This window comes from Euleptes europaea, chromosome 7, assembly GCF_029931775.1.
Source record: "Euleptes europaea isolate rEulEur1 chromosome 7, rEulEur1.hap1, whole genome shotgun sequence".
NCBI lineage: Eukaryota > Metazoa > Chordata > Lepidosauria > Squamata > Sphaerodactylidae > Euleptes > Euleptes europaea.
The window spans coordinates 28641953-28659821 of NC_079318.1; the positions used below are offsets into that span (position 1 = coordinate 28641953).

A 17869-nucleotide genomic window follows, 5' to 3' on the forward strand; every position below is an offset into this window, starting at 1 on the left:
TCAAATGTTGAGAAGCATCTTGCTTAATAGGCTTGAATAATCCTGTGAATATTAAGGTCTTGGTTCAGTGGTTGAACATCTCCCGTTCTTTGAGCCAGTAATCCTCATCCACAGATTTTGGTGATTTGTTGTAGACAGCAAAGGGCAGATTTGGGCAAAGGACAGATTAGACCTTGAACTTGCAAGCAAGATAAAATTAGAATTTATTAAGGCAGTCTCTGGAGTCACAATGTTAGAGTGCAAGTTACTCCTATTCACAGTTTAGAGAAGGGTGGTGAACTCTTAAGAAAATAGGGCAAGGCATAAGGTTAACAGGGATCTTTATAGGGCTGTTATCACATCCAGGGATGTTTCTGTTTCCTGCCGTATTATCAGGGACTCTGAGTCTCCAGTTTCTCAGGAATTTATCTGAACCAAGTAATGCACTAATAATCTTTAAATACTGGATGAAATGGTGGTAGTAACAATTTTAAAGACCCACACATATATGGTGCCACCCACACATAACATGGCATAAACAGAACATGTGATGAGGGAAGGGATTTGTAGCCTAGAATTGGCATTGGGATAGTGCACAAACACCTGGTTTCTTTAAATGAAACACAATCCTCTGGGCCATATGAATTGCACCCAAGGGTACTCAAAGAACTTGCAGATATAATTTCTGAACCTCTGTCCATTATTTTTGAAAAGTCTTGGCAAACAGGTGAGGTACCAGAAGACTGAAGGCGGGCAAATGTTGTCCCCATCTTCCAGAAGGGGGAAAAGGAGGATCCGGGTAAATACCAACCCATCAGCTTGACTTCTATACCAGGAAAAGTGTTCGAACAAATCATCAAACAGTCAGTCCTTGAGCATTTAGAAAGGATGGATCTGATCACTAAGAGCCAGCATGGGTTTCTCAAGAATAAGTCATGTCAGACTAATCTTATCTCCTTTTTTGAGAAAGTTACTACCTTGCTGGATCAGGGGAATGCTGTAGACAAGGTTTATGTAGATTTCAGTAAGGCTTTTGATAAGGTTGACAAATTCTAGTTGACAAATTGAGAAAATGTGGTTTAGATCCTATTATTAGGTGGATCTGCAACTGGTTGACAGATCGTACCCAAAGAGTGCTAGTTAATGGTTCCTCATCCACTTGGAGAGAAGTGACTAGTGGAGTTCCTCAGTAGGGCTCTTGAAAAAAAAATTCGGTAAAATTTGAATTTGGCAAAATTCGGCCCATTTTAATTCAGGAAATGCCGGAGTCTGAACTCCCCCGATTCGGATCTGTGAAATTCGGTGCCAAGTTCCGAGTTTGGGGAAAAATTTGGCCGAATAAAGCCATTAAAAACGCATTCACTCCTTTCCATGGCTCTGGGGGGCATTTTGGGGGGTATAGGTCCCAAACCTTCAGTGTAGCTTGAGGGGACCCTTCTTGCAAGAGCCCCCAAGTTTTGTAAAGATTGGGTCAGGGGGTCCTGAGATATGGGGCCTGGAAGGGGTTGGCCCCCCCAAATTGCCCACAGGAATAAAGCCACTTAAAGCACATTGGCAGCATTCCGCGGCTCCGGGGGGGCATTTTTGGGGGTAGAGGTCCCAAACGTTCAGGGTAGCTTGAGGGGACCCTTCTTGCAAGAACCCCCAAGTTTTGTAAAGATTGGGTCAGGGGGTCCCGAGATACGGGGCCCAGAAGGGGTCCCCACACCCATCTGCTCTGCTGGGGGTCTGGCTGCCTCAGCAGTTGGGCTGTACCGTTCCCCCGGCCCGGGGGAATAAAGCCATTAAAAGGGATGTACTAAAAGGAATGACAAGTCAGCCCATTGGAAACAATAGGAGAGGCTGCCCAGCCCATTGAAGATAATGGGAGAGGGGAATGTCGGTTGACTTGCATTGACTCCACTGAAAATACATTACAGGAGATGCACTAAAACGAATGCCAGGCTAGCCCATTAGAAACAACAGAAGCGGCTGCACAGCCCATTGGAAACAATAGCAGCCAGCCAGAAAGAGACTCACTGACCCACAGTTAACTCCAAACGAAGTTGGCAACCGATGAAAACAGGAGAAAGCACAGTCCCATACAGAGGCAATCCAACTCACCCCACTTTGGCTCCCCCCCCCACACACACACAGTAGAAGCCAGTCCGTGGCTTCTAAGAGCTGATGTAACTACGCCAAAAGTGCATCCAACAACGCTCAAAGCGTAAGTAAACAGCTAAACTAGCATGGGATGCACTAAAACAAATGCCAGGCTAGCCCATTAGAAACAACAGAAGCGGCTGCACAGCCCATTGGAAACAATAGCAGCCAGCCGAGAGAGACTTACTGACCCACAGTCAACTCCAGACAAAGTTGGCAACTGATGAAAACAGGAGAAACCACAGTCTCACACAGAGGCAATCAAAAACACCCCACTTTGGCTCCCCCCCCCCACACAGTAGAAGCCAGTCCGTGGCTTCTAAGAGCCGATGTAACTATGCCAAAAGTGCATCCAACAACGCTCAAAGTGTAAGTAAACAGCGTAACTAGCATGGGATGCACTAAAACGAATGCCAGGCTAGCCCATTAGAAACAACAGAAGCGGCTGCACAACCCATTGGAAACAATAGCAGCCAGCCGAGAGAGACTCACTGACCCACAGTTAACTCCAGACAAAGTTGGCAACCGATGGAAACAGGAGAAAGCACAGTCCCACAAAGAGGCAATCAAACCCACCCCACTTTGGCTACCCCCCCTCTCTCTCACACACACACACAGAATCTGCTTCCCCTCCCCCCACACAGGAAAAAAGTTATAGATAAAAGCCCCCAAATGGGTCAAACCGTGGATGTCTTCTGTTCCAGCAGAAGCAGGGCAGCAGCTGCTCAGCATCTCTCACGACTCTGGCCATTTATGCACGGGAGGTATCTGTAGAGATGCACATTCAGGATCGCCTGATCCCATTCATCCCAATGTTACAAAACTTGGGGGTTCTTGCAAGAAGGGTCCCCTCAAGCTACCCTGAAGTTTTGGGACCTCTACCCCCAAAAATGCCCCCTGGAGCCATGGAATGCCGCCAATGTGCACACGCACCCCCCCCCCCCACGGGGATCTCTCTCACACACAAACAGATCCTCTCTCTTTCTCTCCCCGGGCCGCACAGCAGCTGGGCTCATACACTCAACTGCAACTGATTGGCCAGAAGAAGTCCCAGCTTGGCCACCGATTGGCCGTGGGAGAATGCTGATAGTTGCTTACTAACTGACGGTTATGCTGCTGATTCGGAGACCCCAAATTTGCTGAATTTATTTAGCGATTGCCCCGAACTTGCCGAATTCGGCGTGTCGTTTTCCCGCCTTTTTTGAGTTTGGTACCATCCGAACTGAAAACCGCCGAATTGGGAAATTCGGCTGTTTATTCGGTTCAGACGAACCGAATCAACAGCCCTATTCCTCAGGGATCTGTGCTGGGCCCTGTGTTGTTCAACATCTTTGGATTTGGATGAAGGAATAGAGGGGATGCTTATTAAATTTGCAGATGATACTAAATTGGGAGGGGTAGCAAATAGGGTAGAAGAAAGAGCCAAGATGCAGGATGATCTTGACAGGCTGGAGAAGTGGGGTAGAACTAATAAAATGCACTTCAACAAAGACAAATGTAAAGTTCTGCATTTAGGTAGGAAAAATCAAATGCATAATTATAGGATGGGGGAGACTTGTCTGAGCAGTAGTGTGTGTGAAAAGGATCTTGGGGTCTTAGTAGACCAAACACTGAACATGAGTCAGCAGTGTGATGCCGTAGCTAAAAAGGCAAATACAGTCTTGGGCTGCATCAACAGAAGTATAGTGTCCAGATCACGCGAAGTGATGGTATTGCCTTACTCTGCTCTGGTTAGACCTCAACTAGAGTACTGTGTTCAGTTTTGGGCACCACAACTTTAAAAAGATGTAGACAAGCTGGAACGTGTCCAGAGGAGGGCAACAAAGATGGTGAGGGGTCTGGAGACCAAGTCCTATGAGGAAAGGTTGAAGGAGCTGGGTATGTTTAGCCTGAAGAGGAGAAGACTGAGAGGGGATATGATAACCATGTTCAAGTACTTGAGGGGCTGTCATATTGAGGAGGGTGCCGAGTTGTTTTCTGTTGCCCCAGAAGGTCGGACCAGAACCAACGGGTTGAAATTAAATCAAAAGAGTTTCCGTCTAGACATTAGGAATAATTTTCTAATAGCGGGGGGGGGGGATAGTTGTGAATTTCCTGCATTGTGCAGAGGGTTGGACTTGATGACCCTGGTGGTCCCTTCCAACTCTATGGTTCTATGATTCTAATAGAAACCTATTCCTCCAATGTAATGAGGAAATTATAAGGGGTATCACACTTACAGTGCAATTGTGAAGGGGGTAGATCTGTTAGTGGCAGAGCCACACCTCCGCCTCAGAGGCTTCTCAGCCACCATGGAGCCTAAAAATAATATTATAAAATAAGAAAAAAGGCGGAAATGCCCCATTGAAGACAGCAAGGCTGTGCCTCCAGAAAAGGTGGTGCAGCCCCACCGCCGCTCAAGGGCATGTCCCCAGGATGAAAGGGCTGTGAAAGCTGCCTAAAGGCAGCTCCACCCCCGGGAGCGACTTAGGAATGCCCCCCATGATGGCGTGTCTGCCCCCTTGTCGGTGTAGGTGCCACCTTAATCTGTGATAAGGTGGCACCAACACCAGCATGGGGTCACACCAGCTCAAAAGTAGCTTCCCCCCTTCAGAAATGGGCTGTTGTCAAAGGGAGCACACAATATGTTTCTTACCCAATAGAAAATGATTTCAGAAAGAAGTGATCTCTTATCAACGTTAACATTAGAATGTAAAAAAAATTACATTCAAGTTAACATTGCATTTAATATTGGGCTGTTGAAAAAAAATTGGTAAAATTTGGGTTCAAGTTTATTGGCCATTCCCCCCCCCCCCCCCGGAAACCCGAATGCTGATAAAGGTAGGAATTCGGCTTTAAATTCGGGTTTCCCAAAAAATTCGGCCATTTAAACCCTATGGGGGTGTTTCACGGCTTTCCACGGCTCCTGGGGGGGGGCATTTTTGCAGGTAGAGGTCCCAAATTTTCAGGGTAGCTAGAAGGGACTCTCCTTGCAAGAACCCCAAGTTTGGTAAAAATTGGGTCAGGGGGTCCGGAGTTATGGGGTCTGGAAGGGGTCACCCCCATCCTCCTCCATTGAAATGCATTGGCAAAGTGGCTATGTTCAGATGTTTTAGTGTGATCTTTGCAATGTAGCTCAATGGAGAAGCTGGGCTTTAAACGGTGGGAAAATTTGCCCCATGATTCCAAAGAGATACAATGTAATATCTTCCACTTCAGTAGTTTTCTTTGAGTGTTTCAACTATTCCTGCTGTGACAGGATCAAGATTATTGCATTTTCCAACCATGCATGTTTTGAGAAACATTATTTCCTTAGTGAACTGTTACTATTATCATTGCTGTTCCATCTGGACAATATCATCCTGGCATCTTCATTACTACTTTCAGTTTGACACCCATTCTTTTGTAGGAATATAAAGTACAGGCTCTTTTGGTTAAACTTGATTCATTATACTTTGATTAAAAGAAGCTATAGCCATACATTGGAGACAGCTTCTCGATCCATCTCTAACAAATTGTACGAAAGCTTCAGTACTATACATATATTTATTTAATCCAAAGGATAATATTGTGTTTCGTTATCCAAGAAAAATAAAGTGAGATCTTCAGTATCTGGACATGTTAGTGTCCAGAAAGTTTACTAGAACTGAACTAGTAAACCATAATTCCTAAACATCTATTTCTTAGCTAATATTGGTGCAGATTTACTGTAAAAATTATTGTCACCATATAAAATAGAGAATCTAAGAACAGAACTACATCACAAGAGATGGTGGGGTGCTATTGCCCTATTTCTGCCCTAGTTCTCCCCTCTTTTCTTGAAACAGTTAGATGTCCCTGTTCCAGTAGCCAGTGATATGAAGAGGGGGAAGAAGATGTACAACAGGATTATATGATGTCACATCCTTGAAATAATAGAGTTGGACTCCAGCCTTAAGTACATTTAACCTTCTGACTATGTAGTTCTACCTTGGCGCTGGTCAAAGCATCACCCTGCCACAAACACTGTACAACTGGAACCAGGCCTTCTTATTTCTCTAATGCCAAAAAGCTATATTCCAGTTTAAGCACCATACTGAGTGGGAAGAGTGAAGCCAGGAAGGAAAAAAGAGAAGGAAGAAACAATATTTCTAAATATTGCAGTGTCTGCCTTAATGTCTCTCTTGCGGTCACTGAACAAATTGTAACAGGAAAACCTAGATGAGTCTATGTGTGCAAATGATTACTTTGGAAAATTTTTTGACAACCCATAATTAATATTCAGGATTATTTTCAGTTCATTTTAAGATTTTTGTCATTCAGTACAATATGTTACAATTTGGACTAAGCAAAACTGTAGGAAACACAAACTGATTTTCGGTGAAGATTCTGCAATCGTGAAAGAAAAATGGTAATACCTCCTGAAATGATAAATTATATGTTTACCCACCACACTGAATATGTGTGGTGCTTCAGGGAAGGTATAATTTCAGAGAGTTTTGTTTCTAAGACCACCATTCTCTGAAACAAATCTTTCAGTGAATTAGGTGTGCAAGTTGTTAGGCAATCCAATCCATACATCCATCCATCCATCCATCCATCCATCCAATCTTAGCAATCCTATCCATCCAATCACACTGGCTCCTGGAGCCTCCTGGGATGCTCTGGGAGTTCCCCAACTTTCACAGGGCTTGGCAGCAGTGGGTGTTGGGAGGAATGCTGCTTTTGGTAGGATGCTGATCCTGATATTGGGTTAGATAAAAGAAGCCAATGGCATGACTGATCTCCCAAAATCTTTTCAAATGAGAGTGCCCAATGTTCAACGGTCAGACTGTAACCTTACATTAATTAACTTTGTAACCTTTTCTGTGACTACTGAGTGTCAAAGCCTCTTCACCCAGCGTGTGGCATCAAGAATGGTTGGATCATAATACCTTGCTGTAGCAAATCTTCTGAGTCAAATTGTTGAGGTAAATTCTTTTCCCCTGGAAAGATGTTAATGTTCATTGGCTGGTGGTCTTTCCATGACAAACGTCTTAACTAATTTAGGGTTGCCAGCTCCGGATTGGGAAATACATGGAGATTTTTGGGGTACAGCCTGAGGTAGGAAGGGTTTGGGGAGGGGAGGGACTTCAGTGTCATACAGTCCAATTGCCAAAGCGCCCATTTTCTCCAGGAGAATTGATCTCTATCGGCTGGAGATCAGTTGTAATAGTGAGGGATCTCCAGCTAGTACCTGGAGATTGGCAATGTTATTGCCTATATACTTTGGTGACTCAGAAGCCGATGAAAAGGCAGATTTGGTAGTAGTATGCTCATCAGAACAGTTTGAGGTAGATATGCCAGGGTTTCATTTTTGCTTTGTTTTGTTAAAACCCTCCTATTTTCTTCACCCATATTTTTATCACTTGCCAAACGGGAGGGAAAAACTTCTCTAAATAATTAAGATAAGAATTGAAGGGCTCTGTATGGTCATATCAACAGACCTCTCAAAAATAGAACTGCAATATAATCTCTCTAGATTAAACAGTCTACAATGGTAATCATGTTTGCATTTAAACATTTTATTCTGAAAGGATTACAGTGCTGGTCTCATTTTTTTTCCCCTCTTCTCCCCAGACAAGGAGGCGACACACTGACTCAAACAAAATGTATTTGTTCTCTAAGAATTTAACTTGCACAAATTTTATAAACAAAGTGTATAGGTGTATGAAGCTTTGGCTGATTTAATCAGTAACTTATGTCTTTGGATTTATATAAGCTTGTTTACTCAAGATGCCTGCACTGGAAATGTTTATACTAAAAATACCTCTTATTTTATAGCATTTGATTTAAAACTTATATCAATGTAACATTATTGCTATGAACTAGAACACCATGGGCACGACACAATGCTTCATGGAATCTTGGTCTTCCCCTCCTGCACACACGGCAACCACATGTGGCATGCCGTCTCACTCCCCACATAGAAGGGTTGTGTATGTAGGGGATGGCCTGGCTCTTCTCCCATATCATCCTTCTCAAAAACACACATTTCGCTTTATACAAAACCCTAGAGTCTAAATTTAATAGCGTCATTGACTACAAGGGCTAATCTTTTGATGCACTGTGGATTTTCATTTGTACTAGTTTTTCTGTTGTGTTTTTCGGACTATTACAACCGCTTCATAGCCCTGATGATTAAAAAAAGCATTAAAAATACAATAAATACTAATAGTGATACTACAGAGATTGATATGTACCTGGCACCTGGCAACCCTACAAACTAACCTTGATAGACATGGTCTGATTCAGTAAAGCAGCTTTATGTGCCTAGAGATGCACAGGAGGGGAGAGGAGGGGGCCAAGATGGCTCAGTTCTGAGCCCCCTACCATGACCTGGATGGCCCAGGCTAGCCTGATCTCATCAGATCTCAGAAGCTAAGCAGGGTCAGCCCTGGTTAGTATTTGGATGGGCGACCACCAAGGGATACCAGGGTTGCTGTGCAGAGGAAGGCACTGGCAAACCACCTCTGTTAGTCTCTTGCCATGAAACCCCCCAAAAAGGGGTCGCCATAAGTCGGCTGCGACTTGAAGGCACTTTACACACACACACGCACCCCATACATTGGCTCAAGCATCTGTGTGAAGCTTATGATCAGATATTTCTCAAAACATAAAGCTTATCCCTACAAAAGCTATGAGCTATTTTCTGAGGCTTTGTCCTTTTCATAAAACACATACGCTGTTTTCTGAAATATGTATACTTGCCTGCATACCTGTGTTGCTGAAAGTACACAGGCCTGGCTCCATTGTGTTTGCCAGACATTTTCTTATCTCATGCAAGCATTCAAACAGAGTGTTCTATTGCTCTCCAACTAATTCTTAGGTAATCTCAACAAACTTGAAAATGTAGAACAGAAGCTAAGCCATATTTCTTGCTTAACTTCTTTTGAGAGGAAAGGGAACAGACATGACAGAGACCTAAAACTCAAAAACACTGTGTAACATCTATGCTGTATAAAATCTAACAGGATTATTCCGGCATGTTCCATACTTGTATTGAGGAGTATGGGTCTTTCTTCATAACTCAGAGTATTTGGGAAAGCATATTCGTGTCCAATAATTTCCAGTTTCTGCTTTTTGACCACTGTTTTTTTTTAAAGTTTGTCCAGTGTGGTACAGTGTGAAGTGCTGGCCTTCAGCCAGAGATTTTCATATCCTCACTCATGAAGCTCACTTGATGACCTTTGACCACTCATTCTTATTCAGCCTAGCCTGCCACATAGGGCTGTTGTGAGGATGAAGAGGCAGTAACCCACATCTGTGTATACTACTATGAGTTCATTGGGGAAAGTGTGGAATACCAAATGTGATTAAATAAAAAAACACCTCAAAAGCAGGCAGGCAGTGTAGATGCCTTATTTCTCTTCAGAATGGGTGCCTTCTCTGTGCCTTTCCTGCCATCACCATCTTATCTTGCCTTCTATATTTCAATTAAATGCCCCTCCAAAAAAACCCCAAAAGTCTTGTTCTTCCTCTCCTTACATCTTAGAATTGTGTCATAGAAACCACAGTGTCTCCATAGAAGGTATTTATTGAAGGTTTCTGAAACGTTGTGAGATTGTTGTTTTCCTCATACTGCACATAGTTTTACTTGTATTCTTTTATACCTTGTTTTGGTTTAAGACCTAAGAACCAGTAATGTATATATTTTAAAGAGCTTGTTTTTAGTTTTGCTTGGAAGAGAAACGCCTGAGTAAATCACCAGTTAATTAAACACTGTTTAGGGGAAAAAACCATCCTCCTAGGAGGGTTTTGAATATCTCTATAAATACCATAATTCCTGAATGTTGGATCTTCTGTCTTCTATTTTGCTTACATCTTTGGCTTACTCAGTTCACTGCCTTCAGAATAATCTATCCTTTGCTGTGGCTTGATATTCAGGTTAGAGCCTGCAAGGCTAGATTACAATAATGTACTATACATGGGCCCTGACCTGGATGGCCCAGGCTAGCCTGATCTCGTCAGATCTCAGAAGCTAAGCAGGGTCAGCCCTGGTTAGTATTTGGATGGGAGACCACTAAGGAAGTCCAGGGTTGCTGTGCAGAGGAAGGCACTGGCAAACCACCTCTGTTAGTCTCTTGCCATGAAAACCCCAAAAAGGGGTCGCCATAAGTTGGCTGCGACTTTACGGCATTTTACACACACACTATACATGGGACTACTCTTGATGATGGTGTGGAAGCTGCAGCTACTGTAATGCACAAGACAACTGTTTGAGGGAGATTAATGGCTAAATGTTTTATATTATATTATTGCTTATTTATAGCCCACCTTTCTCATGGAGACTCAACGTGGATTTCATAGTACAAAATGAGGGGGGGAGTAATCATGCAGTATCAGAGATACAATGGACAATGCAATAGGGCTGGGTGTGTTATGTGCCATCAAGTCATTTCTGACTTATGGCATACCTGTGAATTAATGAGCTCCAAAATGACCTGTCATTAATAGCCTTGCTCAGGTCTTGCAAACTGAATGCTGTGGTTTCCTTAGTTGAGTCCATCCATTTCATGCTGGGTCTTCCTCTTTTCCTACTGCCTTCAACATTTCCTAGCATTATTGTTTTTCCAGTGATTCTTTTCTTCTTATGGTGTGACCAAAGGGTGATAAGCTCAGTTTAGTCATTTTAGCTTCTCAGGCAAATTCTGGCGTGATTTGTTCTAGAACCCATGTATTTGTCTTTTTGGTGGTACATGGTATCTGTACGACCCTCCCCCAACACCACATTTTAAATGAATCTAATTTCTTCCTGTCAACTTTCTTCATTGTCTAACTTTCACACCCATGAGAAATATCATAGTATGAATTATCTTGATCTTGGTCTCCAGTGACACTCCCTTATTCTTAAGGATCTTCTCTAGTTCCTACATGGATGCCCTTCCAAGTTTCAATCCCCTCTTGATTTCTTGGTTGCAGTCTCTGCTTTACTAATACAAAATTAAATGACAAAGTCAACAGCAAACTGACAAGACAAGCATAGCATAAGCAATGCAGAATGTGGGGACCACAAAGGTACAAGGCAATGCAGTATTAAACTATAGTTCTAATTCCATTCAAACAATGCCATCCCAAATATTTCAGTTTTGCACATTCTGTGGAATGATCCTGACCTCCTTGGACATGATGTTCCACAAGACAGGGACTACCATAGAGAATGTGTGTGAGCTGGCAGTTGCCAGTTTTATCAATTTGCAGGGAGGAAGCTTCAGGAGGTTTTGCTCAGATACCTGAAGATGTGTGTCGGAGCATAGGAGGAGAGGCAGTCCCGAAGGAATGTGGGTCCTAGGCCATGGAGGGCTTTGTAGGAGCTAACCAGTACCTTGAATGGAACCTGGTAACTGATCAGTAGCCAATGGAGTCACTGCAGGATGGGTGTGACATGCATGGTGTGCCTGGTACTATCTAGTATTTAGGCTTCTGCATTCTTTACCAATTGGAATTTCTGAGTTTCCTTTAGGGGAAGACCCATGTAGAGTTTTCCCAGAGTTTCCATGGTTCCCTATAATCTCTTCTGACTTAATTTGAGGTGCTGGCTGACTTTATTGGTGTAACTCTAAATAGACTGGGACTTACACATATCTAAGAAACTGGTGGTACAGTATGTCGGTGTGACTGAAATTGCTCCAAGTATAAGACCACTCAGAGCAGACCAGCTTTCAGTGGTTGCAATTAAATTACTAAGGTAGGACTGGTTGATTTTTTTTTCATTCTAGTGGTTTGGTGAGACTGAAAGGTTTTGATTTGTAAATTATGTGATTTTAAAGGTTTTTAAAGATGTGTTTGGGTTTTGGAGATGGTTTTAATCCTCCTTGAGAGCCTGCGTGGTGTAGTGGTTAAGAGCGGTGGATTCTAATCTGGAGAACTGGGTTTGATTCCCCACTCCTCCGCATGAGCAGCACACTCTTCTAATCTGGTGAATTGGGTTGGTTTCCCCACTCCTACACATGAAGCCTGCTGGATGACCCTGGGCTAGTCTCAGTTCTCTCCGAACTCTCTCAGCCCCACCTACCTCACAAGGTGTCTGTTGTGGGGAGAGGAAGGGAAGGTGATTGTATGACGGTTTGAGACTCCTTAAAAGGTAGAGAAAACCAAGGTATAAAAACCAACTCTTCTTCTCTTTAAGAAGGAAAGGAGTAGAAATATGTTACAAGGTAACTATTTAAATGTTCCATACAGATTGATAGATTAAAGAAGAAAAGAGGTTAAAAGCAAACAAAGGCTTTAAAAGAAAACTGCTAGAAAGGACTTGATTGTCTTAGGAAGTTAGTACATTCCTAAAATGAATGAATGTTCTTTTCATTTGCTATTTTCCCCTCCAGTCTTTGCATACGCACTGGACCCTGCTCAGTGCAATCAAGATCAACATTTCCTTATTTATATATTCTTTTATTATACTGTAACTAAAATTATGTTTCAGACCTGTAGGGGGAAAATGTGATGAGTCCCAGACACTGTGTTTTATCACTGAATGCTTTACAGCAATGGGAAACAAATGAGCATGAATTATATTGTCTCTAATCTTGAGGTGTATACACAGAATCATTTAGCAGCAGTGAAGGGTACTGATTTATAGAGAATCGAGTCATCTGATGTCAGGATTTCATCAGGGATTGCCAGTGGAAATGCTCAGAGAGGTTTTACCCAGCTCACATTCTGGCTAGTACGTAGACTTGATACAGTGAACAGTGAAGCAGGCAAATCCAGAGAAGACAAAAAGGAGAGCAATGCAAAAAAAATTAATAATCTGCTTTTCCATCTCAAGGGAAGCATAGAGATTCACCAAAAACTGGCTAAAGTAATAAGTAATTTAAAACTCCCAATAGAAAACTAGTCCTGTGATGCATCCAAGAACAAAGCAGTATTCAGAGTAAATACAGTTTTAGGAATTTCCAAATGCCTGTCTGTGTTTTGAAACTTCATATGGTCATGCTCCAATAGACCTCCTTAGGGAGGGAATTACACAGTTGCAGTGGCACAACTGAAAAAGGTTCTACCCTGTGGCCCTCAACTGTTCAGCCCTCCTGAGTAAATAGAACTTAAAGCACCCATAGATCTTATTGGGTGATGGGAGCATACTGGGTAATGTATGACCTAAGATCCAATGCATGCCATTTACAACTTTACAGACAACCATCAGCATTTTGAGTTGTGTGACCAGATCATAGAATCATAGAGTTAGAAGGGACCACCAGGGTAATCTAATCCAACCCCTGCAAAATGCAGGAAATTCACAACTACCTGCCCCCCACCCCCAGTGACCCCTACTCCATGCCCAGAAGATGGCCAAGTTGTCCTCCCTCTCACGATCTGCCTAAGGTCATAGAATCAGCATTGCTGACAGATGGCCATCTAGCCTCTGCTTAAAAACCTCCAGAGAAGGAGAGCTTACCACCTCCCAAGGAAGCCTGTTCTACTGAGGAACAGGTATCCTACGCAACTGGAAGGGCACTAATTCTATATGTTGCCTCTGACCAACCGCTATCAAAAGGTATTGGTGTACCATGTTGTAGTTGATATGTGAGATTGCCAGGACATGGATGACACTCACAAGGTCCTTGTCTTTCAAGGAAGATATTGCCAGCATTTGAGCAGGAATTTATATAGAGGCACTTCTGGCCATAGCTCTCACCTTGACCTCCAGCAGCAGTGCTCAGTTTAGGAGTACTGTCAGCCTGCTGACCTGTTCCTTAAGATAAGTATGAGCCCACGAAGACAAGCAAACCCTCCTGCCCTGTATTGCACAGGCTAACCATCATCACTCTTATGTATCTGGAATCAACCGCAATTTAATCGGCTTCCAATCAATAACAGCAGACACTAGTGCTTAATATATAGGAAGAAAACAGGAAATAATCAGGTTATCAAAGAAAGAAGGAATAGGGGTACAATGTTTCCAGGACCAGGGATATTGAGGGGAGGGCAAGAAGCCAGAACGACTCTCTTTAACCCTTTCCTTACTTGAAATTATATTAAGTACTTTCCTACAAGGAGCCCCGTGGCGCAGAGTGTTAAGCTGCAGTACTTCAGTCAAAAGCTCTGCTCACGACCTGAGTTCGATCCCGACGGAAGTCGGTTTCAGGTAGCCGGCTCAAGTTTGACTCAGCCTTCCATCCTTCCCAGGTCGGTTAAATGAGTACCCAGCTTGCTGGGGGTAAAGGGAAGATGACTGGGGAAGGCACTGGCAAACCACCCCGCAAACAAAGTCTGCTTAGGAAACGTCGGGATGTGACATCACCCCATGGGTCAGGAATGACCCAGTGATTGCACAGGGGACCTTTACCTTTACCTTTTTACTTTCCTACAGCAGAAGAGCATTTTGCTGTGCTCTTTGGTTATATAAAAAGTTAATGTGAGAGAATGTGGATTCCTGGAGAAGCTTTGTCCCTTAGGTACTGGTCTGTTCCTTCCATCCCATCCCCACTGGTCAGTTCTTTCCCTTTTCTTGTTTTCTCTCTGGTTTGCCATGCTGAGAGAGAGAAGAGAATCTCTCTAAGTTGCATTCACCTTTGAACTGTGTTGGGCTCATGTCATGAGGAAAGGTGGTCTAAGGGTGACCTGCCTGGCATTGACCAGGACCTGTGCATTTTCTATCATACCTTCCACCCTATGGAATAGGTTCCCTGAGGAGGTGGGGAGAAGGTGCTGTCTCTAGAAGTCTGTAGGAGGAGCTGCATAACTATTTCATTTACCAGGGCTCTTAATGGTGTTCAGGCTGCTGCAGGCGTTTTTTTAAAAGAGGTGATTTGGGGGCTTTATTGTACATTTTAAATGCGAGTTTGTAAGCAGCCTTGAGAAGTGGAGAAAGGTGGGATATTAATATTTGAATTATAAATAAATAATATTTTAAATAAGCAAATGGTGTTTGTTGGTCCAGCATAACCAGTCCCGTCATTTCTATCTCCAAAATTAAGGTTTTCTGTCAGAGAAGTTCAAAACATGGCCTGAACTGGAAGCAGAATAGCAACCTCAGCTAGGAAAATCTGGAACTATGGTGTAACCACAAATTTTATCAACTGTATCCAAACTTGATAAATTTAAAACAGATTGTAGCTCCCCGAATCTTTCAGCTCAAGTGAAAACTACTTCTTACACCTCCACTTCTGGCATGATGTAACTAGCCAGGAAGCACAAAGATCAACAACGCATATGCACAAACTTCGGAAAGCATCCTATCTGCTAAAAGACGTAGTAATCTGGTGAACTGGATTTGTTTCCTCACTCCTACACATGAAACCAGCTGGGTGACCTTGGGCAAGTTACAGTTTTAGAGCTCTCTCAGCCCCACCTACTTCACAGGGTGTCTGTTGTGGGAAAGGGAAGGTGATTGTAAGCTGGTTTGAGTCTCCCTTAAGTGGTAGAGAAAGTCAGCATATAAAAACCAACTCTTCTCCTTCATCTTCTAATTTGAAGTGAATTCCTCTCTTCATTTGTAATCTCAGTGTATTAAAAAAATCAACATATGCTGAGTTAGAACGTGGCCTGGGCTTTGGAGAGGGCTGCACTTAAGCTAGGCAGATGGACCAGAACAAAAACTGACCACCTCAGGTCCGCCTGCTTGGCCCCGTCCCCAGAGCCGGTCCGGGCAGCCCCCTGATTGGCTGGCTGGGAGAGGGAACTTCCGGGGCCTGCACAAGCTGGATAGGACCCCAGGAACACCAGCAAAGATGTCACCAGCAAGCTGTCCACCCCCACAGGGCGCAAATGAAGGCCCCCAATAAGTCGGGGGACCTGTTCTTGTTTTTAAAAACTTTTTTTCAGTAATGGATACCATTTAATGAGGAATTTCTTTTTAGCATTAAATTCAACAGGCTTTCATAAATTTGAAATGGTAATATCCTTTCTGTTATTAAAGCCTTTAAAAATCCTTCTCTATATTTTTATTAATCATAGAGGTTGATTTGAATTAGTTGTCTGTGTAAAGGCTAGCTGAATTTTTTACATACTAAAGGAATAGTAAGGGGTTTCTTTTGGCACAGCATAGATATGGCTTCGGGAACAGAAAAGCAAATGTTGTGTACTAAATCTTCGGCTTTAGTGCATAGAAGATTTGACCCTTGTCAGGTGTCTGGAAGGTCACTGGTCAATTTATGGATTAATCAGTTTAAGAGTGAAACCCAATCAGTGACTGATCTCTTTGTGTCTCTGTGTTTGTGTGTGTGGCTGTGCTAGACTTACTATTTGTTATAATGCTTTTAGTCAGACCATGAAACCCTGACGTAAAGCTTATCTCTGATCTTTGACTTTTGCTGTACTCATGGGATCCCACATATGTCTCAGAGGGGAAAGGGACCATGAATTTCTTAACATTTGACGCCTGGCTCCACCGGGGTCCTTGTCCGCAATCTTAGACGCAGCACTTTTCAAAGCATTAATAACCGTTAAGCTGTTAAGCTGTATGACCAGTGGGTCATAAAAAAAAACTATTGTGCTTAGTCTTTCCTTCACAGATGGATTATCATCCTGACATGTAATCCTTTTTCACTTTTGTCTTTTTGTCACAGCTGTTGTGAACTTGGACAACTCTGTGGTTGACTTAGAGACCCTTCAAGCCCTTTATGAGAATGTGAGTAACAAGGCAAATACACACACACACACACACACACACACTAATTTGTATCTGTCTTTTGAACACTTTTTCTTTGCCAGCAGAGGAGCAAACAATTGACTTTGTGGCTATGGTTGTTCTGTTGTTGATAAAAACAGTTTCACAGTGAAAAATGAAATGGTGAACATTATGCAGATACTGAAGATTCTTCCATATCAGGGAAACTGTATAACCTTTCAGAGACATTGCACTATAATAGTAGAGCTACAGTGCAATCCTAAGAAGAGCTGTGCCCTTCTTTGTCCATTGAATGCAGTGGGCTTAGAAAGGTGGATTCTGCTTAGGACAGCACTACAATACATGTTTCCTAACATAATGGAAAAACGTTACAGGAAAAATAATGTTCCTTTGATGCACAAAGATTACTTATGATGTGATATGTTTGGTATGGGTATTTTATATAGACAGTAATTTATTTGATGGTGAAATAGCTATTTTGTGTTGCTTAATGTTTTGGGGATACCATTTACCACCTAGGGGAAGGGGGAGACATCACCTCCCCAGGTCATGTTACCTGCCACCGCTCCAACAGTCAGTGGGAGAAAAAATAAATAAAACATTGCCATTGGTTTTACCTTAGAGTTCCCAGTGATTCCTATAGTGGAGTGATGTCACTTCCAAGTTTCCCTGGAAGTGACCTAATGTTGTCACACCAACAGTACCCCCATGCCTCCAGCACTTCCCACATTTCCACTGGTTGCTAGTCATTGGCAGTCCTATTGGCTGGCAACCCTAAATTGTTCTTTGCATGTAACTGAAAATCAGTATTTCTACACGTTAAAGTTGAGACCAGGAATTCTGTTTTGTAGTTGGACACTTGAGCTTTGACAGGAACTGAATGAATTTAACAGAATTATTTTTAAATCTTTTTTCCCCTTTTATTTATACGTGCTTATATTATTTGATTGCTGTTTTCTGCACTGTTTTCACTTTCATATTTACACTCTACTGACCTACTTTCACATTAAAAGACAAAGCTGTCAAATCGCAAATGTTACTAGGCAAACAGTTTTTTCAAAAGTCCAAGTTGCACTGCAAATATAAAAGTCCTTTAAAAGGCTTTATGAAAAAAAAAGCTTTTTTCTGGGTGCAGGAAATTGGAGGTTAATAGGAAGGCATATTTTGCAGCTCTTGTGGATT

The 17869-nt window shown here is 42.7% G+C and overlaps 1 protein-coding gene across 1 annotated transcript in view; it reads left to right on the forward strand.

Annotated features, from left to right (window-relative positions):
* FMN2 (formin 2) overlaps positions 1 to 17869 on the forward strand; it is a 207608-nt gene that overhangs the window by 99009 nt on the left and 90730 nt on the right. Inside the window, exon 8 of the mRNA XM_056853283.1 lies at positions 16626 to 16687. Coding sequence (XP_056709261.1) covers positions 16626 to 16687 — 62 coding nt within the window. The remainder of the gene's footprint in view (positions 1 to 16625; positions 16688 to 17869) is intronic.